This window comes from Suricata suricatta, chromosome 15 (assembly GCF_006229205.1).
Source record: "Suricata suricatta isolate VVHF042 chromosome 15, meerkat_22Aug2017_6uvM2_HiC, whole genome shotgun sequence".
NCBI lineage: Eukaryota > Metazoa > Chordata > Mammalia > Carnivora > Herpestidae > Suricata > Suricata suricatta.
The window spans coordinates 75,603,599-75,627,089 of record NC_043714.1 but is presented as its reverse complement, the minus strand read 5'-3'; the positions used below and the strand labels follow the sequence as shown (position 1 = coordinate 75,627,089).

The window sequence follows — 23,491 nt, the reverse complement described above, 5'->3', positions numbered from 1 at the left end:
CGGCTCGCCGCTGTCCGCCTGTCAGCACAGAGTCTGCTTTGGGTTCTCTGTTCGCCTTTCTTTCTGTTTCCCTCCTGCTTAGGCATGCTCTCTCTCAAAAACAATAAATAAAACTTGTAAAAAAAAAAAAGATAAATTAGTCAATTAAATTCCATCAAATAAACCCCTCTGGATTTTTTTTTTTCATTGGGATCGAAGGAGTGGTTTTGTGTGGGGAGAGCTGACTATTCCAATCCGTGACGATGGCGCGCTGGTCGGTTTATTTTGTCTTGGTTTTTTAACACTTCCGGTACTTCCAGGTCCCAAGTAGCGGATTTGCGTGTGCCGCTGGGAGCTGGCTGTCCCCTGTCCCTCATCCCACACGCACTTTGGGTGCCTCCGTCCCTGGGACGTGAGGCCTGCACCACCACCCCCCCCCCCCGCACGCTCTTCTCCAGTCTCCTTCTGGAAGGTGGGAGAAGGGAGAGGGGGAGGCTGACAGGCAGGGCGGCCACGGAGCTGGAAACACGCACGAACAGGCGGCGCACCACGTGGCGATGCCGTGCTGATTTATGCAATAAGATCGTTTACATCTGTGTCCCCGACACGCCCGTGCTGTGCACAAGTGACTCGGGGTCCTCTGCGGTCCCAGAAACTCCTATCAGAGCAGCCGAAAGATGTCTCATCGGAGAAGAAAAAGTGTAACCCCATCAGTGCAGTCCCTGGAAACCAAGGCTTTGCGGTGCATCTGCGTTTTATAGGCGGTCGAGGGAGGGGGTCGTGGCCCTAAGACGGGGCTCCCCGGTCTCTTTGGGGCTGACTTTGCCCACAAGCTCCCGCTCCCTCCCCACTCCCCCTGAGGGGACGGCACGGGAGGGGGTGAATGGTAAAGACTTGGTGATGAGTCAGAGAGGACAGATAGCATGTTGTCACCCGTATGTGAAATTTGAGAAACTTCACAGAAGACCATGGAGAAAGGGGAAGAAAAGTAAGTTACAAACAGAGAGGCAAACCCTAAGAGATTCTGAAATATGGAGAACAGACTGAGGGTTGATGGGGGTGGAGGGCAGGGGCGAGGGGAAAGTGGGTGATGGGCACTGAGGAGGGCGCTGGTTGGGATGGGCACTGGGTGTCGTGTGTAAGTGATGAATCACGGGAATCTGCCCCCAAAACCAAGAGCACACTGCACACACTGTACGTTAGCCAACTTGACGAAAGTAAATTATTTTTCTGAAGAAGAAGGAAAAGAAGACTTGGTACTGGGGGAGATGTGTGCACTTGTGTGCATTTCTGGAGACTGCTCTGTGCTGGGCCCTGGCATCACACGGGTAGAATGACAGGGACGCTTTGTGACGCAGACAGTGTTTCTCTGCAGGTTCGTCTGGATTTTCAACAAATACCTAATGTCCACCAACAGTGGTGCAATCCTTCTCCCCTTCTTACCCTGCGTGGTGAGCATGGCCTACCGCCCAGCACTGAGCAGAAGTGGCCAAAACAACATCTTTGGGGTTTTTTTGTTTGTTTGTTTTAATTTTTTTTTTTTAACATTTATTCATTTTTGAAAGACAGAGGCAGACAGAGCATGAAAAGGGGAGGGGCACAGAGAGAGGGAGACACAGAATCTGAAGCAGGCTCCAGGCTCTGAGCTGTCAGCACAGAGCCCGACGTGGGGCTCGAACTCACAAACTGCGAGATCATGACCTGAGCCGATGTCAGATGCTTAACTGACTGAGCCATCCAGGTGCCGCACCATCTTTGTTTTATGCGAATCCCAGAGGGAGCGCTCCCGGATGAAGGACATTTCCATCTGTTCCTGATTCGCTAATTTAAAAAAAAAATTGTGAATGGGTGTTGCATTTTCGTAAATGTTTTTTCCTACATCTTTGAGATAATCATAATTTTTAAAAAATTTACGTTTGATTTTTAAAATGTGAACTTACTGAGATATAATTGTGCACAACAAAATGCATCCATTTTTAGCTTACAGTTAATGAGCTTTAGAAAAACCATACACAGGTGACAAGGACCCCGGTAGGGCTGCGGGACGCCCTGACTGCCCGTCGCAGCGAGTCCCCTGTCCCCTGCCCCTGGGCAGCCACCAAAGCGCCTTGTGCTAAGGCGGATTCCGTTTTGCCTGTTCGAGAGTCTCGCATAAATGGAATCATGCAGCGTGCACTGCTCGTGCCCGGCCTCTTTCCTGAGCGTGTTCCTCGGGCGTGGGGTCCCGCTGCGGTTGCGAGCAGTCCGCACGGTGGGATGGTGCCCCGTTACACCCTGTGCCCTCGCCTGCCTGCCCACCCAGTGGGTGGACGTGGGACTTGTCTCCAGTTCAGGGCTCTTCTGGACATTTGCTTGCAAGCGCAGGTGTAGTTACGCATTTTCGTTTCTCTTGCGTCGTGACGGTGCTACTAGAGGGCGTGGTCGCCGCACACTGACCCTTATAAGCACCGCCCTCCCCCACCCCGGGGCTGGGTTTGCCCCCCTGCGCCCCCCCACCAGCCCGGTCCCACCCAGCCTCCATCATCCCACCCCGAGCGGTTGGGTGTGTGCTGGTGTCTCTCGGCGGTTTTATTAGCATTTTCCTCATGACTAATGAGGAGCGTCCTTTCCTGGGCTTATTGGCCGTTCCAGTAGCTTCTCTGACAGTGTGTCTGTTCTTATCTTTTACTCGTTGTTTAAAGTTGGCTTGTTTTTCTGAGTTATGAGATTTTTTTTTTAACTTAAAATTTTTGTAAATGTTTATTCATTTTTGAGAGAGACAGAACATGAGTGGAGGATGGAGAGAGAGAGAGAGAGAGAGAGAGAGGGGAGAGAGAGGGAGAGAGAGGGAGGGGTACAGAATCTGAAGCAGGCTCCTGGCACCAAGCTGTCAGCACAGAGCCCGACACGGGGCTCGAACCCACAAACCATGAGATCATGACCCGAGCCGAAGTCAGATGCTTAACTGACTGAGCCACCCAGGCGCCCTGAGAATTTTTTAAATACATTATGCATGCATGCTGTGTGTCAGGTCCATACGTGTGTTTCTCAAATATTTACTCCCATACCCGCGTCTTGCCTTTTCCTTTTCATAATGGTATCTTTTAAAAAGTAAAAGGTTCTAATTTTTTAAATGTTTATTTATGATTTTTGAGAGAGAGAGAGAGAAAGAGAGAGAATGAGTGAGTGAGTAGGGGAGGGGCAGAGAGAGAGGGGGAGACACGGACTCCAAAGCAGGCTCCAGGCTCTAAGCCGTCAGCACAGAGCCCGATATAGGGCTCGAACTCATGAACCGTGAGATCATCACCTGAGCCAAAGTCAGATGCACAAATGACTGAGCCACCCAGGCGCCCCAAAAGGTTTTAATTTTGATGATGTTTTTGAATTTATTAATTCTGTGTGTGTGTTCATACTGTTTATATTCTAAGACATCTTTGTCTATTCCAAGGTTCATTAAAGATTTTTCTCTTATGTTTTCTTCCAGAAGTTTTACAGCTGTAGATTCTACTTGATGTCTATATATGCTTTGTGTTGGTTACTTTTGTCAGATTAAATCCAACCTTTCATTCCTGGTTATCTCCCCAACATTGACACAATATCGTATCATTTTCTTAATATATATATATATTTTTTAATTTTTAAAATTTAAATTCAAGTTCGTTAACATAGCATAATAATGAGTTCTGGAGTAGAAGTTAGTGATTCATCACTTACATATAACACGCAGAGCTCATCCAACAAGTGTCTTCCTTCCAGCACCCATGTAGCCCACCCCCCACCCCAGCACCCGCCAGCAACCCTGTTTGTTCTTTGTATTTAAGAGACGGTTTGTCTTCCTCTCTGTTTGTAAATTAGTTTTGCTTCCCTTCCCTTATGTTCATCTGTTGTGTTTCTTAAATTCCATCTATGAGTGAAATCACGTGGTATTTGTCTTTCTCTGACTAGTTTCACTTAACAGAATACACTGTAGTTCCATCCACGTTGTTGCAAATGGCCGGATTCCATCCTTTTGGATCAGGGAATAGTACTGCATTGTGTATATAAACCACATCTTCTTTACTCGGTCAGCGGTTGGTGGGCATTGGGCTCTTCCCATACTTTGGCTATCGTTGACAGCGCTGCTGTAAACGGGGCGCATGTGCCCCCTCAGAACAGCCCTTTTGTGTCCTTTGGGTAAATACTTGATGCTGCAGTTGCGGGGTTGTAGGGCGGTTCTAGTTTTAATTTTTTGAGGAACCTCCGCACTGTCTTCCAAGGTTCACATCCCTCCAGCAGTGCGGAGGGTTCTCCTCTCTCCGCACCTCACCAGCACCTGTCGTTGCCTGAGTTGTTAAGTCAGCCGTCCTGACAGGTGTGACGTGGTGTCATCGTGGTTCTGCTTTGTACTTCCCTGACGATGAGTGACGTTGGGCACCTTTTCATGTGTCTCTTGGCCATCTGGACGTCTTCTCTGGAAATGTCTCTTCGTGTCTTTTGCCCATTTCTTCATTAGGTTTTGAGTGTTGAGTTTGATAAGTCCTGTATAGACTTTGGAGACTAACCCTTTATCTGCTGTGTCATTTGCAGACATCTTCTTCCGTTCCGTGGGTGCCTTTCAGTTTTGCTGAGTGCCTCCTTCTCTGTGCAGAAGCTTTTAATCTTGATGAGGTCCCAATAGTTCATTTTTGCTTTTGTTTCGCTTGCCTCTGGAGACGTGTCGAGTAAGAAGTTGCTGCGGCCGAGGGGCACCTGAGTGGCGCATTCGGCTGGGCATCTGACTCCAAGTCACGATCTTGCAGCTCCTGGGTTTGATTCCCCGCGTCGGGCTCTGTGCTGACAGCTCGGAGCCTGGAGCTGCTTCGGAGTCTGTATCCCCGGCTCTCTCTGCCCCTCCCCCGCTTGGGTGCGTGCATGCGCTTGCTCGCTCACTTGCTCTCTCTCTCAAAAATAAAAATAGTCTGCAATTGTGATGCCTCCAGCTTTGGTATTTTACGATGTCTTATTTTTAACATGTTGCTGGACTCAGTTTGTTAATACAGTTGACTCTGGTACAACGCAGTTTGAACTGCATTTGTCCACTTATATGTGGAATTTTTTTTTCAATAAATATAGTCCTGAAAGTAAATGTATTTTCCTTTCCTGACTTTAAAAATTTTTTTTAATGTTTATTTATTTTTGAGAGAGAGAGACCACGAGTAGGGGAGGGATAAAGAGAGGGAAACAGAATCCAAAGCAGGCTCAGGCTCTGATGGGTCAGCACAGAGTCCAATGCAGGGCTCAAACTCATGAACTGCGAGATCGTGACCTGAGCTGAAGTCAGATGCTTAACCGACTGAGCCACCCAGGTGCCCCTCCCCATGACTTCCTTAATGACATTTTCTTTCCGGTAGCTTACTTGATTGTAAGAATATAGTATGTAATGCACATAACATACAAATATGTTTATTAACTCTGATACCGGGAAGTGGTGGTCAGTAGTAGGCTATTAGTAGTTATGTTTTGAGGTGTCTAAAGTTGTGTGTGTGTGTGTAGGGTTTTGACTGGCGGTGTGTGTACCGGTCACCCTGGTATGGTTCAAGGGTCCACTGTACCTTGTTTCTTCATCCATATTTATAAGTGAGATGGGCTCTTGACCACCTTGAATTTAGGTGGATGATTTTGTTTTTTGAATGTGGGTGGAGCCCTGCAGTGGGGCCACCTGGACCTGGAGTGGGCAGTGACACCTTGACCGAGAGGCTTGGAGAGCAGCGGTCTGGAGGCCGCCCTGCTCCGGTGGCCCGGCGCGGTGTGCACACGCCCAGGAGAGCCCGCGCCCTGGCCGCTGGTCGGGAACGGCCCGCTGGGAGGTCAGAGGCGCCCTGCTTGTTGCCGGGGCCTTACACCTGCCCGGGCTGTGCTCTTCTCTCTGTGTCAGAGCCTGGGGCATTCCCGGTGCAGCACGTCAAACAAGATGTCGCCCAGAGGCTCTGTCTGCCCCGAGGACCCCGGGCGGTGGGTGTTGGGCAGGATTGGCAGGATCCCTAGAGACCCCTCGGCCGGGGCCAGCGCGGTTGAAGGTCGCTTGGGCGACGCCAGCTTGAATGAGGCGAGTCTTCCCAGGCCAGCTGTCCTCGCGTTCTGGAAAAGGAATGGAATGGATTTTTGGTTCTTGCTCCCTGAAGGATGACCACGGCCTTGCCCCAGAGAGACAGCCTTAGACCAAGCAGAGCTCAGCTGTCCCTTGTGGGGGCAGCGTCTCGGCTGTCCTCTCCCTGCCCTCTTGCCCCGTTGCCACAGGGCGTCTCCCCCTGTTCACTACACCCAGGAGCACTGTCTCCTGAGAGTCACAGAGGTGGAGCCCGTCACCGCTCCTTTGCTCTCAGACCCTCACGTGTCTCCCTTACAGGCCTTCGGGGCCAGGCGACCCCCGGGGCCTTTCTTCCCTGCTACCTGGGCTTTATCAGGCGTCACGTGTAGGAGGAGTCCGGTGTGCGGTGAGCTGGATTGAAACGCTGGCAGAGAGGTGCTCCGTGGGGCTGTCACGCAGCAGACCTGCGGAGAGGGGGGGCGGACGTGGCCTGCGCCTCGGGGCCGGCAGCATGCTCGGGCTCCTGGCCGTCCGGAATGGGCTCCTGCTCGCCTCCGAGCCGAGCTGCGGACGGCAGGTGCATGCGGCGGGAGGGGGGCCGGGCACAGGCCTGCCTGGTGCTCACGGAGCACAGTGTCTGCGTTTGCTGGAACCCGGTGCCGTGGTGCCGGGGAGCATGCAGCAGCAGCATCCAAGTGGCTTAAAACAGCACACTTCCTGTTTGATGCTCAGGCCCTTCAGGTCCCTTGGCCGTCCTGGCTGGGTCAGGCCATGCTTGGGCTTTGAGCCGAGTATAGGTATAGGGTCTTCGATGCAGAGCCTGGATGGAAAGGGCCTCAGCACCCAGGGTGCGAACTTACAGCAGATCATGGGAGCGGGAAAGGCCGGGCCGGTCACACAGACCCCCTGGAAGCCTCTGGTTGGGTCGGATCCTTTGTCTTTCCAGTGACCCAAGCAAGGCCACGGCTGGGCCAGTGCCCAGTGTCAGCCGGGCTGGGGTCCTGCTGTGCTCTGGTGGGAGGGGACTGCAGGGCCACACGGTGACTCACATGGTATCCGATCTCACGGCTTTGGGAAACGGAATCCCATCCACACTGGTCTCTTCAGTGCCTGCAGGAGGTTCTCGGTGCGTCTGTCTGCTCCGGGTAGCGTCCAGAGTGCCCGGCATGCAGAAAGTTCTCCTATCCCGTCCCCCTTTTCTGGAACATTCCCTCCCCTTGGCCTGAGCACCGCTCAGCTGTCCCTCACCCAGTACACCTGTCATGGTGGGCACGCCCCGATTGGTGCAGCCCTGCCTCTCCCACCAGGACCTGGAGCCCCCCCCACCCCCCACCCCCCACCGGGGGCAGGCACGACTCCCACCTGCTCTGTAATCCCAGCACCTGCCTGAAGTGTGAGGGTCTCTTAAGCTAAAACCACTTTAGGAAATGACGGCTCGTCTCTACCCAATGTCCTCACGGCACACACGTGGCCTCCTGATCGGGGGTGGGGCGAGTGCACAGAGTCCTGAGCGAGAGGCAAGGTGCTTCCAGGGGGCGGGGGTCGGGGCAGGGATCAGTGACCATGGCTTCCCACGCTGGGCTCCAGCACTGACCTACGGACGGCTTCCCCCTCAGCTCCCTGATCCCCACGGGGCGAACGCGGGCCCCACCCCCGAGAGCAGGGCCTGGGGCGCAGTGAGCCCCGCACGGTGGGGGGGCGGGGGGGGCAGCTGTGGCTCTTTGCATCCGTGTTCTTCCCGGGAGTTCGGAGTTAGCGGGAAGGGCCTGAAGCCCGGCCGGTCTGCTTGGCAGACCGTGTTTGAGCGGCCAAATCAAGGAGCCTAAACCCGACGAAGGTTCTGGTTTGATTGTTCATAGAACAAAGTTGAAAGTCGTATTGCTAAAAGGAGCCCCGGGTCAGACAAGATGGTAAACCAGTGACAAGAATGCCGCCGTTCTGTGCCTTTTCTCCGAATTTATTGACCTTTTGCTTGAATTGTCTTGTTTCAGGGAAATCGTGGAACATATGGTCCAGCACTTTAAAACACAGATCTTTGGGGATCGGAAACCAGTGTTTGATGGAAGAAAGAATCTCTACACAGCGATGCCTCTCCCGATCGGGAGGGACAAGGTAAGCGCAGAGGGTGCGTTTGGATCCAGCAGTGTGCAGTGAGGGGAGACGCTAGCCTGCCGTCACGGGCTAAGTCGTCGGGGAGAGAGGGCTGCGGTCGCCGTGCGCTTCTTCCTGAGACCCACAGGGACTGTTTTCTGTGTGTTTTCAGTGTTAGAGGCTGAGCTGGCTGTAGGCTCGGAGACAGGCGCTGAGGGCTCCTTGGAACAACATTTTTATTTTAATGTTAATTTTTTTTTTTTTTGAGAGAGAGAGAGAGAGAGAGAGAGAGACAGAGCACGAGCAGAGGAGGGACGGGGGGAGGGGGAAGGGCAGAGAGAGGGAGACACAGAATCTGAAGCAGCCCCAGCTCTGGGCTGTCAGCATGGAGCCTGATGCGGGGCTCGAACTCATGAACCTTGAGATCATGACCTGAGCTGAGGTTAGACGCTTAACCAGTGGCGCCACCCAGGCACCCCTGGAATGATACTTCTAAATGTAAAACACACACCCCCCCCCCCCCCCCCCCCCCCCCCCCCCCCCCCCCCCCCCCCCCCCCCCCCCCCCCCCCCCCCCCCCCCCACACGCCGCAGACCACCATCAGACAGGACCCGGGCAGTAAAGACCTTTGGAAAAGTGTGTTTGCAGAGGTGAAGGCGTGTGTGGCGACGGCCATGAGGCACAGCGGATCCATGGCTGAAATAATCACCACTGATGGATGAACCGGCCCGGGTGCTGGTTGTTTTAAAATGTCGCCTTTCGTTATTGCTTCTGCCCTTAGCGTGGCTTTACTTACAGAGGACACAGTTACTGCCCAGAAGTTGTCACCTCTTGGCACATCTTCCAGCAAACGGCCGATCCTGGATGGTGACAGGGACTGGTTTTCAATAGGAGAGCACAGCCTCGGCTCAGGAATAATCTTCACCCAAACCTTAAGAACGAAAAACGCAACAGAGACACGAGTAACGTGACAGCTGGCCCGTGGGCACAGGGAAGCTGATGCCCGCCGAGCGGGGCCCGGTGAGCCTGGCGGGGAGCCAGCGCCGTGCCCACGGGGTCTTCAGTGCTGCCCGCTGAGCTGCCCGTTCTCCAAGGGCATCAAGTGTTTTTGCTTTTGTGTTTTTTCATCATCTTCACAGGACTAGGCTCCTCGCGCTGGTCTGCGCTGCCAGGAGACTGGGTGGCTCCAGCGCCCGGCGGTGCCCTCCGAGTTGCTGGGCTCTGATAACGGCAGAGGACGTGCGGCCGAGGGAAGGCCGGGCGGTGATAAGGGCCCCTTCCCGGGGCCCCCGCGATAACAGCAGTGCCCGGCGGGACACCACGGGGCTGGGCGCAGGGCGATGGGCGCGGGTGTCCTGAGTTTGAGGGCGTCCCGGGGCCGAACACCCGGCCCGCGCAGGATGGCGCCTTGCAGATAAGCACGCGGTGCCTTTGCTGTGCATCGATGGTGAAGTGTCTGGTTTAACCTGCACGTTTGGTTTTGTGTAAAGTTGTAGGAGAGAGAAGCAGACGGAGCCTGTTCGCAGTTTATCTGTGCATATTTAGCAGTAGACGCCAGGCGGGGAATGGGCGTATTTCTCCTTGGGAAGGGGTGAGGGGAGTTGATTTGGTGTTCACGTCTGAAGCTTCTTGGTCTTGGAAGTCAACCAGGCTCTGGGGTAAAAACAGATCTGATCCAAGTGCTGCGGTGACTCGGGGAAGCCCCCTCCCAGGGTCCTGGTGAGCGGATCCACCCGGGAGAGCGTGTCCACGGCGGCGGCCGCCTGTGCCCCCCACGCAGTTTCGGGGTGGGAGGCAGTCTGTGTTCCTGAGGAGCAGGTGGGCCCACACTGCTGGTCCCCGATCCTGCTTTGAGCCGTCCGCGGTGAGCGTATGTGACCGCGGCGCCCAGGACGTGCCTCGCGCCTGGCTGTGGTCGGCGGTCTCGGAGGTCTGCGTGCCCCCGTGCGCCCTGCCCCCTACCTGGCGGCTGGGCGTGCAGCGCCAGCCACTCCTGGCCGTCAGGTTTCTGTCAAATGGTTGCAACCTGCAGACACTAACCCTCTGTTTGGGACGCGAGGCGATGTGGCCACTTGTCCGCTCCCCTGGCCTCACCTCGGGCAGCAAAGTGTCTTGTCGGTTTCTCTTACGTTTGCTTTTCTCTGCGAAATGCTTTCCTTGCGTCATGGGCAGCTGTGTAGTGAGAGAGAAGGTCCCATTCTGTCCCTCGGACGCTGTGTCTGCGGGTGGCTCTCCTGGTCCGCATACAGAACGTGGTCCTTCCAGAAGGCCGCTCTCGTCACTTACCCTTACTCTGGCCCCCCCAAGAGCCCACCCACCTTACCCCAGGCGTGTGTGGAAGCAGAGGTGCCCTGGCTCCCAGCGGGCAGCGGCGGAGCCGGGAGGACTCCAGGGGGGCTTCCTGTGCAATCAGAGTGCATGTCCGTGCGGGCTCCCGGTGCAGGGCCTGGATCGGGCAGTATGGTGGGGGGGGACCCCTCGGCCCCGTCTGCTCTTTGGGGCAACTCCGCTGCGTCTCAGGGCCGAGGGGCCCTCCAGAGCCACGGCACGTGTCCCAGGGCCGTGAACCCGGCCGGCCCAGCTCAGGCCTGACCCCCAACAGACCAGCCACCTACACCTGGTGGCCTCACCCCAGGAGGTGAATCCCCCCCGACCCCCCACAGTGCATGTGCTCAGAAGGTCTGGGGTTTTCATCCAAAGTAATTTGTTGGAACAACAGGTCGCTTTTTGAAGAGATTGGTGTGTGTGGTTGCAGGGAGCCGTTGGATACCTGTGCCCGCACGCATCTGACCCGAGCCGGGACCCGCATGTCCCCTTCTAGGAGGGGCTCGGGGCCCGGAGCCTGGGCACCTGCTGCAGGGGCTCTGTGCTCAGCCCACCCTCATGCCCTCCACTGCACGACAGCCCTCAGAAACACACCTGCTTCCTTTGCTCACCGTTCCTCAGAGTCCCTCCCAGTGCTGCCGTCCCTTCCTGTTTCCTGGCCGTGCAGGTACCAGAACGGGTCCCCCACGGCAGCTCTGAGTCTGCCCCCCTGGTGGCTTCCAGGTGGAGGGAGGTGAGTGCTTGGGTTTGTCTGGAGACACGGAGCTGGGCAGCTGGTTCCACCCGGCCCTGGGCCGTGTCCCTCTGCTGCTCGTTTGGGCATCTGTGCCCAGAAGGCGGCTGCAGCATTCCTGTGTCACAGCTTTTTGCGGCGCCGTTGCCGGTGCCCTGCGAGGTGGGCGGGCCGTGGCCCAAGTGCCACCAGGGAGCCCAATGGAATCTGCACCCCACACCACTCATGTCAGTGGCCGTGGGCTGCTGCGTGGTCGGGGCTGAGAGAGGCGGGCCCTGGCGTGTGGATGGACCCTGCTGGCCAGTGGCCCAGCCCGACACGAGGGTGTCCTCAGGCCATGTCACAGCGGCCGCAGCCTGTGGGGGGGGGTGTCTGTGAGGTCCCCACTGTCCCCCAGTTGTCAGAGCCGTCGTGGGGCTCCCCCCGTGGGGGCCCAGGGGGGGCTGCGGTCCACCTACAGATCCCCAGAAGCACCTTTGCTGAAGGGAAACACAGCGCCCCAAGGCCCCCTGGGCGCTCCGAGACCTCTCCCCAGACGTACTGAGGTGTCATTACAAATAAAACGCACGCATTTAACGTGTACGTGATGATTTGACATCCGCGTACGTTGTGAAATGATCGCCACAGTGAAGTAATTAACACGTCCGTCGCCTCTCGTAATTACCACTCTTCCCATTTCTCTCCCTTTGTCGTAATTGGCCCGGCAAAATGGCATTGCAGGGAGACTCTTGCAAAGGTTTGGTGCGTCCATCCGAACGCCTGGTCAGTTCAGAGAGAGGCGGACCTGCGCCCGCGGGACGGCACGGGCCCCTTCCGCTCGTGCAGCGTCCGCTTCGCTCCGGAGGCCGCGGGGGCGGGGGGGGGCGGGGCGGGGGGCAGGGGGGGAGTCGGAGGCAGTGTTTTCAAACTTTCATTGGACTGAAGTCTGGGTGACCTACAACATCATCGTTCTGGGCGTGCGGTGCCGCGACCACGGTTCTGAACGTCACTCGCGCTCCCGCGATGGCGTGCTCACCACCCAGCCCCGCACGCGGTGAGGACGGTGTCATGGCCTCTTGTCCCCCACACGCGGTGAGGACGGTGTCATGGCCTCTTGTCTCTGCCGTACTTTTCTTCCCCATGATTTGCCGCATCCCTGGAAGTCAGTGCCTCCTCAGCCTGTTCATCTGAGTCCCCCGTCCCTCCCCCCGCCTCCCCCTGGTGACCCCTAGTTGGGTCTCAGTGCAGGGGTCTGTTTCTGGTTTTCTGTTGGCTCACGTGTTGGGTCGTTTCCGTTCCAGATGTAAGTGGAGCCACACGGCGTCTGTCTTTCTCTGGTTCACTCGGTGTGACATCCTCTCCATTCATCCGTGTTGTTGCTAATGGCGAGGTCCCATTCCAGGGTGGCCGAGGAGCGTCCCGCGGGTCTGCACCTCCTCCGGCTCGTCCTCAGCCGGCGCACGCCCGGCTGCTCCCGCGTCTCCGCCGCTGTAGGGAACGGTGCGGGCAACGTAGGGTGCCTGGGCTTGTTCGAATGAGTGGTTTCGTTTCCTTCAGGTAAATCTCCAGAAGTGGAATTACTGGATCGTGTGGTACTTCTGTTTTTACCTCTCTTTTTTTTTAATGTTTATTTTGAGAGAGAGAGAGAGACCGCGCGAGCAAGCACACACGTGTGCACACATGAGAGATGCAAGGGGCAGAGAGAGAGAGTCCCAAAGCAGGATGTCTGCACTGTCAGCGCAGAGCCCGGCAAGGGGCTTGATCTCAGGTACCGTGACATCATGACCTGAGCCAAAATTCAGAGTCAGACACTTAACGGACTGAGCCGCCCAGGCGCCGCACTGCTGTTCCTAACTTTTTGAGGACCCCCCCCCCACACACACACACCCCAGATCTCCAGAGCAGCTGCACCAGTTTGCATTCCCACCCGCAGTGCACAAGGGTCCCTTCCCTCCACGGGCTCACCAGCACCTGTGATTGTTTGTGTTTTCGATTCAGGCCATTCTGACAGGCGTGAGGTGGTCTGGGTTTAGCAGCCGTGTGTGTGTGTGTGTGTGTGTCCACAGTGTGTAGTGTTTCCTTCTGGAAGGGGCCCTCCCGTCGAGCCCTCCTGTGGCTTGGCCGCCATCACTTGCCCGTCAGGCCCACACGCCGGGAAGTGCCCCCTCCTTGGCCACATCCAGTTGGTGGCTGTCAGGCGTCACGGCAGTCTCGCGGCTGCCGGCGTGCAGGGGCCCTCAGTGCAGCCCACCTGCCGCTCTGGCGGTGTTTGGATGCGGCTTGGGAGGAGGTTCTACAGGCGTGGAGAAGGCGGTGGGGGTCGATGGCAGCCCTGCTGAGCGAGCGAGGAGGGAGGGGTGAGTGAGTGAGTGAAGCGGTGTGGCCAGAACGTGCTGCCTGGACCGCGAGCACGGGCTGCGGGTTGCCGGGTGCCTGGTCGGGGACGCAGAGGCAGCCGGATGGAACCCTCTTCCTTCTGGGACTTGGAAGCTTGTGGTGGGAGGGGGCCGATAGGGTAGGGGTGAGGCTGGCACGTGGGTGGTGGCTGCACACGTGTGTTGCGCTGCCCTCCTGGCAGTGACAGCCTCCTGTCAGCGCGTGGAGAGCGCAAGGGCCCCCCCTGGCTCCCAGTGTGGCCTCTGCCCTGTCCGAGCCACGTGGCCTTGGGCTGGACCTTTCGTCTGATCTGTGTCCTCATGTGTAAAGGGTACAGCGGATGGGGCACCTGGGGCTCAGTCGGTTAAGCGTCTGACAGGATCTTGGCTCAGGTCATGATCTCACGGTTTGAAAGTTCGAGCCCCGGGTTGGGCTCAACGCTGACAGCCCAGAGCCAGCCGGGATCCTCTGCCTCCCCCTCTGCCCCTCGCCTGTTTGCTCTCCAGCTCTCTCTCAAAATAAAGACAATAAACATTTAAAAAGAAAGTAGTGAATAAAACCTCTGTTGCTGGGATCTTCAGATATTTAAGGATAAAAGATCAAAGTAGACTTCCCGTAACTCTTGGGAAGTTTTACAGGCGAATACCGAAATCGCTTCAGTCTCGGAGTGTGGCCCGTGCCCCATGTTGGGGATGATGTCATTGATGCCCAGATCATTACCCGCAGGGTCTGAATTGGGGGGGTGCAGGAGATCCGAGCATCCCAGGGAGCCCGGTGGGGGGGGGGGTGAGGGCCGAACCCCTGACCGAGGTCCCGTAGCCAGCCCAGGCCGTGCCGGGCCATAGAAACATGGGTTTGTTAAAAGTTAACAAAGCTGAAGTTTCCGCCCCTCGGCCGCACCATCCACGTTTCACGTGCGCAGCGGCCACATTCGGCCGGTGGCTGTCGCCCTGGGCAGCCCAGGAAGGGAGCGTTTCCGTCATCGCAGCGAGTTCTGTTGGACGGAGCTGTGGAGGGCCACGGAGCACTGTTGTGGCCAATATTCTGAGGTTTTGCTAAGAACTTTAATTTCTTCCCAGGAGTCTTCCCGGGTCTTGTAGTTGAAGCTTTTTTCTCGGCTTGTTTTGAACCCAGAGACGCTGGTACCACTGGGGCACACACAGCCCCGTAGGACAGCTTCGGGAAGTGTCGGCGGGCAGAGAGCCCCGTGTGTGTCTCCACGTTTTTAATTCAGGCACTCGTCTTCCCACATTTCATCGTGAACCTGGTTCGTCAAAGAGGAAAGCTGAAGGCGCTGTGCGGGCGCGCGCCCGCCGGGGAGCCGCGGCTAGCGCTGTGGGGGCGCGCCCCCGCCTGGGAGCCGCGGTTAGCTTTTGTTTTACCACATTATCTGTTCTGAGAAGGGACCCCAAAACACGGGAATCCCAGACCCGATGCAGCCTTTCAGTCCACTGCGCATTAGCTCTCCAGGTTGCTCAGCTGGCTCCCAGGCCCCCTTTCCTGGGTCCAGAAGCAGGGGCAGCTGGGAGGCTCAGCCCAGATCTTGATCTCAGGGTCATTGAGTTCAAGTCTCACGTTGGGCTTCATGCCCAGGGTGGAATCTACTTTAAAAAGGGGGGGGGGGGGGGGGAGGAAAACAAGAAGAGGCAAGTGTGAATGACCGTGTTCTGGGTCTCCTCGCAGGTGGAGCTGGAGGTCACGCTGCCTGGAGAAGGGAAGGACCGCATCTTCAAGGTGTCCATCAAGTGGGTGTCCTGTGTGAGCTTACAGGCGTTACACGATGCACTTTCGGGGCGGCTGCCCAGCGTCCCCTTTGAGACGATCCAGGCCCTGGACGTGGTCATGAGGCATTTGCCATCCATGAGGTGAGGCCCGAGGAGCCGCAAGCGGCTGCGTCTGACCCTGAGCGCCGCCGCCTGGCGAGTACAAAACCTCCCTCCAAGGAGGAGTGGGGTTTGGAATTGGGGGTGGCGATGGTCCTGATTTTATGATGAAAATTATAACGATACAAACGTGGAAAACTTTTAATATGAAAATAAATCACCGGGGGTGCCGGGCTGGCTCAGTCGGCAGAGCACATGAGCCTTGATCTCAGGGTTGTGAGTTCGAGGCCCACACGGGGCACAGAGACGGCCTGTCCTCGTGCACCTGGCCATCCTTTCACTCAGCCGACCATGTGAGCCGTGTTGTTGCTCTGGGGCCTTCCTGCGTGGGACCTGTGGTCGCAGGAGGCCACCCCGGCCCCGTTCTGGCCGAGCATCCCCCTCATGGACGGCAGGCCACGCGGTGCACCTTCAGACGGCTGTCTTACTCCAAGGGGCTGCTTTTCTCCCACAGATCGCCGCACTTGAACTTGGTGGGACAGAGGGTGGGGGGACACTTGAATGGCTCACAGTTTCCCGGGTGGGGGCGCTGCAGTAATTGCTGCGTGAGACTGGTGTGCCAGACCTCGGGTTTCTGACCCGGGCCGCCTCCTGCTTCCACGCGTGTGGCGCACAGCAGGGCCTCGGGAGCTGTTGGAACGAACCGGGCACAGAAGGAGCCTCTCTGGGACCCACCGAAGCTCTGAGGCCTGAGGCGAGGGTGGGTGCTCCGAAGGGTCCTGTTAGATTTCTAAGGGGACCCTGGTGTTCTCTGGCTCCAGACTGGGCGGGGGCGACCAGATACCTGGCCGGCTGTCCCTCCGGCCGGGAACCCCCTCCGACCCCCAGGGTATAGTCTGTGAGTGCTCGGGACCGTTGTTGGTGGGAAGGCAGGTGGTGCCAAAGAAAGACGTGAACAGGCGGTTGCCAGTGTTGAATACGTTTTTTAAATGGGTGGCAGGAATTACTGTCAATTCTGAACTTTTGCCTTCTGAGTTCTTTTGAATTAATTACCATGTTACTTCATAATCAGGAGGAAAGCCTACTTTTGTTGTAGGAAAATAATAAAGTGGCAGGATGACCCTGTCCGAGGGGGAGAGCGCACAGTCCCATGGACTGAGCCCCCTCTACATAGCCGTCCCTTTGGGAGCTTAGCCAGGATGCGGCCCCGGTGGCCGGACACAGTCGGCGCTGCTGCTCTGAGGACTGGCTCAGGGGGCCCTGCCCTCGGGGCGCCGCCAGCAGAGGCCCCTGGAAGGCCTGCAAGTCTCCTCGGGCACCGGCCTTTCCGTCCTGCCTCCGCCTCCCCATGCTGGGGTGGGGGGTGGGGTCTCTCCGTGAAGGCGCTGCGTGTCCACAGGGGCGTCCCTGTGGCCCCCAGGGCCCGGGGCTGGTTCGTCCCACAGCCTCGGCACACCCCACACGGCCTGTTTCTAGGAAGGTGTGAGCGCCATAGCCCCGGGGGGTGGGGGGCCTGCGCAGCCACACCCGTGTCTGGGGTCCCGCACACTGAGGACCCTGCCCGCCCTGCTCCGTGGCGAGGCCCTGCATCCCCGGGGCTGTGCCTCCAAGAGCGCAGCTCAGTGACAGCAGCTCAGTGCGGAGAAGGCGGCAGGATTGTTGGCCACAGTGAGCGTCGGCCGGCTTGAGTGGCATGTGACCGGCAAACCCGGGGTCCCCGGTCCCCTGACGGCACGGGGGGGTCTCGTTGCAGGTACACCCCCGTGGGCCGCTCCTTCTTCACGGCGTCCGAGGGCTGCTCCAACCCCCTGGGCGGAGGCCGGGAAGTGTGGTTTGGCTTCCATCAGTCCGTCCGACCTTCTCTTTGGAAAATGATGTTAAACATTGATGGTAAGCAAAGTCCCAGCCGTCGGGGTCGGGGTGGGGGCGCCTCTGCCGCCAGTTCCAAACGTGGCCTCCGTCAAGGCCCGCGCTCCTGGGTCACGCCTGGCCTATCAGACCCCATCAGAGCCGCCTGCAGGGCTCACTCTAGAGAGCGGGGTTCAGGGTGCCGAGGCGGACGCGGGGGTGCACCTCGGGCGGGGCCCAGATGCTGCCTCTGCTGTCTCCCTGTCATTTTCAGCCTGGTTGACCTGAGCGCAGGGTAGCTGACCAGGGGCCGGCCTGACGCGCTGCCTGCATGCCGGTCCCCTCCGGGTTTGGGGCGGCCTGTCCCCCCTGGGAGCTCTCACTGTTGGATCACACGGTGATCCAAGCAGCGGTCAGCTTCCAAGAGTTCTACGCCGGGAGCCAGGCGGACAGCCCAACCTTATGGCTCTGGTGATCGGGTGGGGTTTAGGGTCGTCCTGACCGTGTTGTCAGAGGGTGTTGGCCCTGCCAGAGGGAGGGTCCGGCCGCGCCCGGGTGGCCGGCATGGCAGGGGCTCCCCGGGCACCTCCTGCGTCATGTTTGTTTTCTCTTTCTCCCGCTCAGTCTCAGCAACTGCATTTTATAAGGCACAGCCAGTCATCGAGTTTGTTTGTGAAGTTTTGGATTTTAAAAGTATTGAAGAACAACAAAAACCTCTGACAGATTCCCAAAGGGTCAAGTTTACCAAAGAAATCAAAGGTGGGTCACGGCCTCGCGCGTCGGCCCCGGGGCCTGCTCCCCACTGCCCCTCCTCAAGCCTGCGGGTGGTGGGGCGGGGCAGCAGGGGGTCCCTCCGATGACTCAGCAGAGGTGAACTGAACCCATTTCACAGAGCAGCAGTGATGACGTTCAACATAAACGGATTTCCGTGTAGGGTGAAGTCAGTGACCAGTGGCATCCCGGCCATTGGCTGTTGGGACCAGAGAGCATCCGTGTGGTTCTAGTTGGTACCTCACGCTGTCCTGGCGTGGGGAGCACGCCCTCGTGCCTTGTCGGGTGGCCCTCACAACGCCGGCAGGACACGCGCGCACCCCCCCCCCCGCCCCGCTCTGAGTCAGGGTTCGCTCCGGAAGACACATCCCGAGTGCAGTGGCCTGGCTTGGGCCCAGCCTGGGAGGGCTGGCCAGCACCTGTCACCCACCCCACAGGCCACACCCCCCACCTGTCCTTTCCCGCGGGCTTTCTAAAGGCCATCACCATGCGTACCCGTTGCTAAAAACAATCCTGGGGAAGCGTGACACCTGCGCTGAGCCAACGTGGTCTCTTTCATCTTTAAGAATAGTGTCCAGCCTCTGGCCTTGGCATTTCTGGGGCCGGAGGCGTCCCCGTGGGTGCGATGGGCCCGGCCTGATGGTGCCCCTCCCTCTCAGGGTGAGAACAGCCTCTGCTCAAGCCAGCTAGGCCCCGGCCCCGGGGTGGACCTTGACCCTGAGGCTGGCCCGCTCTGTGTTGTCAGGTCTGAAGGTGGAGATCACGCACTGCGGACAGATGAAGAGGAAATACCGCGTCTGCAACGTGACCCGGCGGCCCGCCAGCCACCAAACGTAAAGGGCCTTCCTGTCCCACCCTCACGGCTGTCCCCTGCTGCCTCCGTGATGACCATGGTCTAGAGCAGTGACCCTTCCGGAGGGGGTTATTTCCTTCAAGCTAAAGTTCTAGCCCTCTATCTCTGGCTCAGTAGAGCCAAACTTCACCTGATGAAATAAAATAAGGGAATGGCACTCGCACGGGGTGGGGACGGGTTGCCAGCTCCCCGTCGATTTTTCTTCTGAAATTTTCAGGCAAGAGAGGGCCGTTGTTTGTTTGCTGTGCCAGTGCCGGGAGGGAGCGGGGGTCCGGAGGCTCTGCGCTGGGTCACAGGTGCGGCTGGTGCGGGGCGGCTGTCCCCTGCCCTCTGCCCTGGCCCCGCGCTGGCTGGCGTGTGCCCAGACCTTCCTGGGCTTGTCCTCTTTTGTCCCGAATTCCTCGCGTGTACTGTAGACACGTGTAGTCTGATTACTGCATGTTACACGCGTGTGAGAAGTCTTCATTTCCCAGCTCCAGAGAGGACAGGGCAGGTTAGGGACGGCCTCCCCAGAGAGCATGGGTCAGTTTTGGCCCCTTGAAGGTCCCCGATCGTGTGCCCCGTTCAGCCCCGGGCGGGCTGGCCGCGTGCAGGGCCGCTGCCTGTCCCTGGGGGCTGACGCCTTCTCTGTCCCCAGGTTCCCGCTGCAGCAGGAGAGCGGGCAGACAGTGGAGTGCACGGTGGCCCAGTACTTCAAGGACAGGCACAAGCTGGTTCTGCGCTACCCCCACCTCCCATGTTTACAAGTCGGACAGGAGCAGAAACACACCTACCTTCCCCTCGAGGCGAGTCTGGGCCCCCCGTGCTGGCGAGGAGGTGCGGGCAGGGCCGTGTAGACAGACACCAGTGGGGAGGGCCCCACCTCTGGTCGTGCCTGCACCCGGGCCTCAGGCTCGTGCCGGTGACACCTGTCACAACTGTCCCCCGTGAATGACACGTGCAGGGACTGCCACGTGTCCATGGAGGACGTGCCGTGCGCCTACCAGGCCGCCCCCATGGGGTACAAGATGCTCAGGGAAGCTCGTTTCTTCCCTTTTTGTCTAAGATTCACTTCCTGCTGCAAAAATCCTGGGAGGAGTAAATGCTAAAACTGAGGCCCTGATTTTAACTCTCTCCTGTCCGTGCCCTCACTTCTCTGTCCCTGTCCGGTTGCTCCAACACCCGGCTGGCTTTCCTGCGCCCCTGTCCAGGAGGCCAGCCTCATTCCAGTCAGCGCGCAGCTTTGTGCCCCCGCCTCAGGAGGGTCCTAGGTCCTGTGCGTGCCGGGCCGGGCTCCCCCGGGAGCCCCTGAGTGGCCCCTGCAGGCGTGCTGATCCTGGTGGGCTCCATGAGCAGACACCGAGCTGGAGGAGAGGCAGGGCCAGGGCGCTAGCCAGCCCCTGCCCACCAGCCCCCTGCACCTGCCAACGCCCTGAGTCTCTCCTCCTCCGCAGGTCTGCAACATAGTAGCAGGACAGAGATGTATCAAAAAGCTGACCGACAATCAGACCTCAACGATGATCAGAGCGACTGCCAGGTCAGCGCCAGATCGGCAAGAAGAGATCAGTAAGCTGGTGAGCGCCTGGGGCCTGGGGACACCCTGGGGAATGTGGTCCGTGGCGCCCAGGGCGGGGGAGCCCCTGATGCTTCGGACGGACACAGCTTCTTTCCTCTTCCCTCTTCCAGATGCGAAGTGCAAGTTTTAATACAGATCCGTACGTTCGTGAATTTGGAATCATGGTCAAAGACGAGATGACGGATGTGACGGGCCGGGTCCTCCAGCCTCCCTCCATCCTCTACGGGGGCAGGGTACGTGCCTGGCCGGGGCAGGGCCGGGGTGGGGAGGGCGCCTGTGGGTGTCTGCACACGTGTCTGCCGCTCAGTGATGGAGCAGTGTCTTTTGACCCTGCTGAGGCCGGACCCGTGACCAGGGGTGTAGACTGTGGTCTAGGCGCGGGACTGTTCCCACCTGGGGGGAAGCCGGTGCACGTGAGGGGGCCTCCTGAAGGATGGGGCTGCCTTGGCGGAGTTGGCAGGTTTTCAGGATTCCCCTGATCCCTGGATCTTTTCAACAGGTAATTTTTATTATCCTGTCAACATCTGAAAAGCGTTATTCTCTGTGTGCTGGGCCGGTGACGAGTTATTTTTCAGAAGTTTATGCTGCTTTTCTGTTTTTTTAACTTCTGTTTCAGACGAATTTGGTGGCAAACAGCCATCAGTCACTCGTGTTTTTGTCCGTTTGTTGTTGCCCACGAAACGCCGGGCTGTTCTCAGTGCGTGATAGGGTGTGCTGTCCACGGGGCCGCGACGGAGCTCAGGAGAAGGGTCTTGTGCTCTTCCTCGGGGCTGTCCCCCCACCCCCGGGTGCAGAGCACAGCCCTCCCCAGGCCTTGGCCTCGCAGACCGCGGGCGCTCACGGAAGCATCTAGCTGGCTCTGTACCTTTGACGCGCGTCCTCAGGACCGGTGGCAAGGTCTGGGTTTTGTTTGTAGGGTTTTTCTGTTTCTTATTGTAAAACATAGGCTCTGCTTTTTCAAATGTTCCGGAGTTCATAGGCGCCCGGGGGGCTCAGCCACTTGAGCGTCCTGACTCTTGGTGTTGGCTCAGGTCCTGATCCCAGGGTCGTGGGACTGAGCCCTGAGTCGGGCTCTGCACTGACAGTGCTTGGAATTCTCTCTCTCCCTCTCTGAAAAAATAAATGAAATGAAATGTTCCGAAGTTCATAAGCTACACAGAACTACAGGAAAGGGGCACTTGCCGGCTCCATCAGAAGAGCATATGATTCTTGATATCAGGGTCATGACTTTGAACCCCACATTGAGCGTGGAGTCTGCTTAAAAGAGAAAGAATTACAGGAAGAAGTCTCTTTCCCTCTGTCTCGGGTGCTTTCCCAGGAAGTGACCAGGGTTTGCAAAACTGCCATTTTTCCCCACCCCTTCCCGTGCAAATAGTGACGTCTTAAATCCACTTCTTTTTACCTACCACCTTCTCATAGAGCCCGTAGAGGTCCCCGAGATGGTTCCGAGCGTATGTGCTACGAGGCGTGAGGTGTTCCGCGTGCCCATCCTGGCCCCCAGCCTCTGAAGGGCTGCCGGGCAAGGCTCCCTCGTGAACCTGTTTCCAGACACCGTGCAGACACACTGCACCTTTTCTGAACCCTTTTTACCACCGTAGGAGGAAGAGCGATTCTTTTCTCGCAAGTGGGTGGAGAGCTGCCTAGAAGGGCCCATATTACGCAGTGAAACCAAGATCATAAACCTGGTTTTCCACTGCGCCGGCACGCGTCTCTTCCACCATTCTGCCTCTTAGTAAATACAGGAATTATCTGGAAAATAAAGTTGCTCTTGTAATCGTATCTTGCAAAAACATTAGAATTGTAGGGATTGAAAGTTTATAATGCGTCTTTGAAAAAAAATGGTTGAGAGAGAGAGAGAGAGAGAGTGCTCACAGCAGGAGAAGGGCAGAGAGAGGGAGCGAGAATCCCACACAGGCTCTGTGCTGCCAGGACAGAGCCCAGTGCAGGCTCAGTCTCGTGAATTGTGAGACCATGACCTGAGCCGAGGTTAAGCGTTGGATGCTTGGGCGCCTGGGGGGCTCAGTCAGTTAAGCCTCTGACTTCAGCTCAGGTCATGATCTCACGGTCCGTGGATTCAAGCCCCGTGTCGAGCTCTGTGCTGACAGCTCAGAGCCTGGAGCTGCTGCTGATTCTGTGTCTCCCTCTCTCTTTGCCCCTCCCCACTCATGCTCTGTCTCTGTCTCAAAAATAATAAAACATTAAAAAAAAAATTTTTTTTTGAAGAGATGGACACTTAACTGACTGGGCCACTCAGGTGCCTCAATGATGCTTCTAAATGAACAGATTTTTCCAGATCTCTGAAGCGTTTTAATGAGAGCCAATACACCTCGTCACCTGTGCTACTTGTCAGTGGTCAGAGCAGAACATTAAATGGCCCTCAGGGGACATTCGGCAATGTCTGAAGGCTGGCCTCTGGTGGCAGAGACCTCGGGCGTCCTGCAGCGCACCGGGTCGTCCAGATGTCCGCAGTGCTGCGGTTGAGAAACACAGTGTGTGTTTGCGGAGCCCAGAACACCGGGCTGTAGTGGGGCCTTCTCTTACGAAGCCAGTGGGACCACAGTAGGCTGGTGTTACTTTTGTAAATTAAGAACGCTTGCCACTAAAGACAACTGAATGACGGGACTCAGATGCGCCCGTCCTTTGGAGGTGCCCCCGGTGAATGGCCCCGCCTCCTCCCCCCGGCCCCTCCCAGTTGCCCTCGTCCCCCAGAATCACCTCGGGGACTTCCGGGAGTGCTGGGGTGGCGTTGCCGAGGCCTGGTCCTTTCTGGTTGGGAGATGACAAAATCAGGCAGACGCATCGCTTGCTGTTTCTTCACAAGTGGGAGTAGTTTCCGTTCTCAAACGGCCGCAGGTAGTGGTGCGGGGAGTGGAGCTGAAGGGCCCCGGCTGGCTGCTCCCCAGCCCACGACTGGGAGGAGGCACTTGCCTTCCCTTCCCTGGCGGCCTCTGTGCCCTCGGAGGCGGTGAGATAAACGAGAGCTTGTTCTGAACCAGGAAGCCTTCCTGTAGCCTCTCAGGGTCCTTCCGTTCTTCCGGGCTCCCCTCTAGGTTGGGTGCAGCTCTGGTCTCTCTGCAGTCTGTGGCCTGCCTTCACTCCTCCCTCCGTGCCTTGTTCCATTCTTTGCCTGCCC

The 23,491-nt window shown here is 57.7% G+C and overlaps 1 protein-coding gene across 1 annotated transcript in view; it reads left to right on the top strand.

The window, feature by feature from the left end:
- The window catches only part of AGO2 (argonaute RISC catalytic component 2), a 66,427-nt gene that overhangs the window by 16,397 nt on the left and 26,539 nt on the right, over nt 1-23,491 (top strand). Inside the window, exons 3-11 of the mRNA XM_029923334.1 lie at nt 7,996-8,116; nt 15,192-15,373; nt 17,085-17,221; nt 17,804-17,938; nt 18,696-18,783; nt 19,441-19,588; nt 20,237-20,356; nt 20,469-20,591; nt 20,975-21,210. Of these exons, the coding sequence (XP_029779194.1) occupies nt 7,996-8,116; nt 15,192-15,373; nt 17,085-17,221; nt 17,804-17,938; nt 18,696-18,783; nt 19,441-19,588; nt 20,237-20,356; nt 20,469-20,591; nt 20,975-21,210 (1,290 nt within the window). The remainder of the gene's footprint in view (nt 1-7,995; nt 8,117-15,191; nt 15,374-17,084; nt 17,222-17,803; nt 17,939-18,695; nt 18,784-19,440; nt 19,589-20,236; nt 20,357-20,468; nt 20,592-20,974; nt 21,211-23,491) is intronic.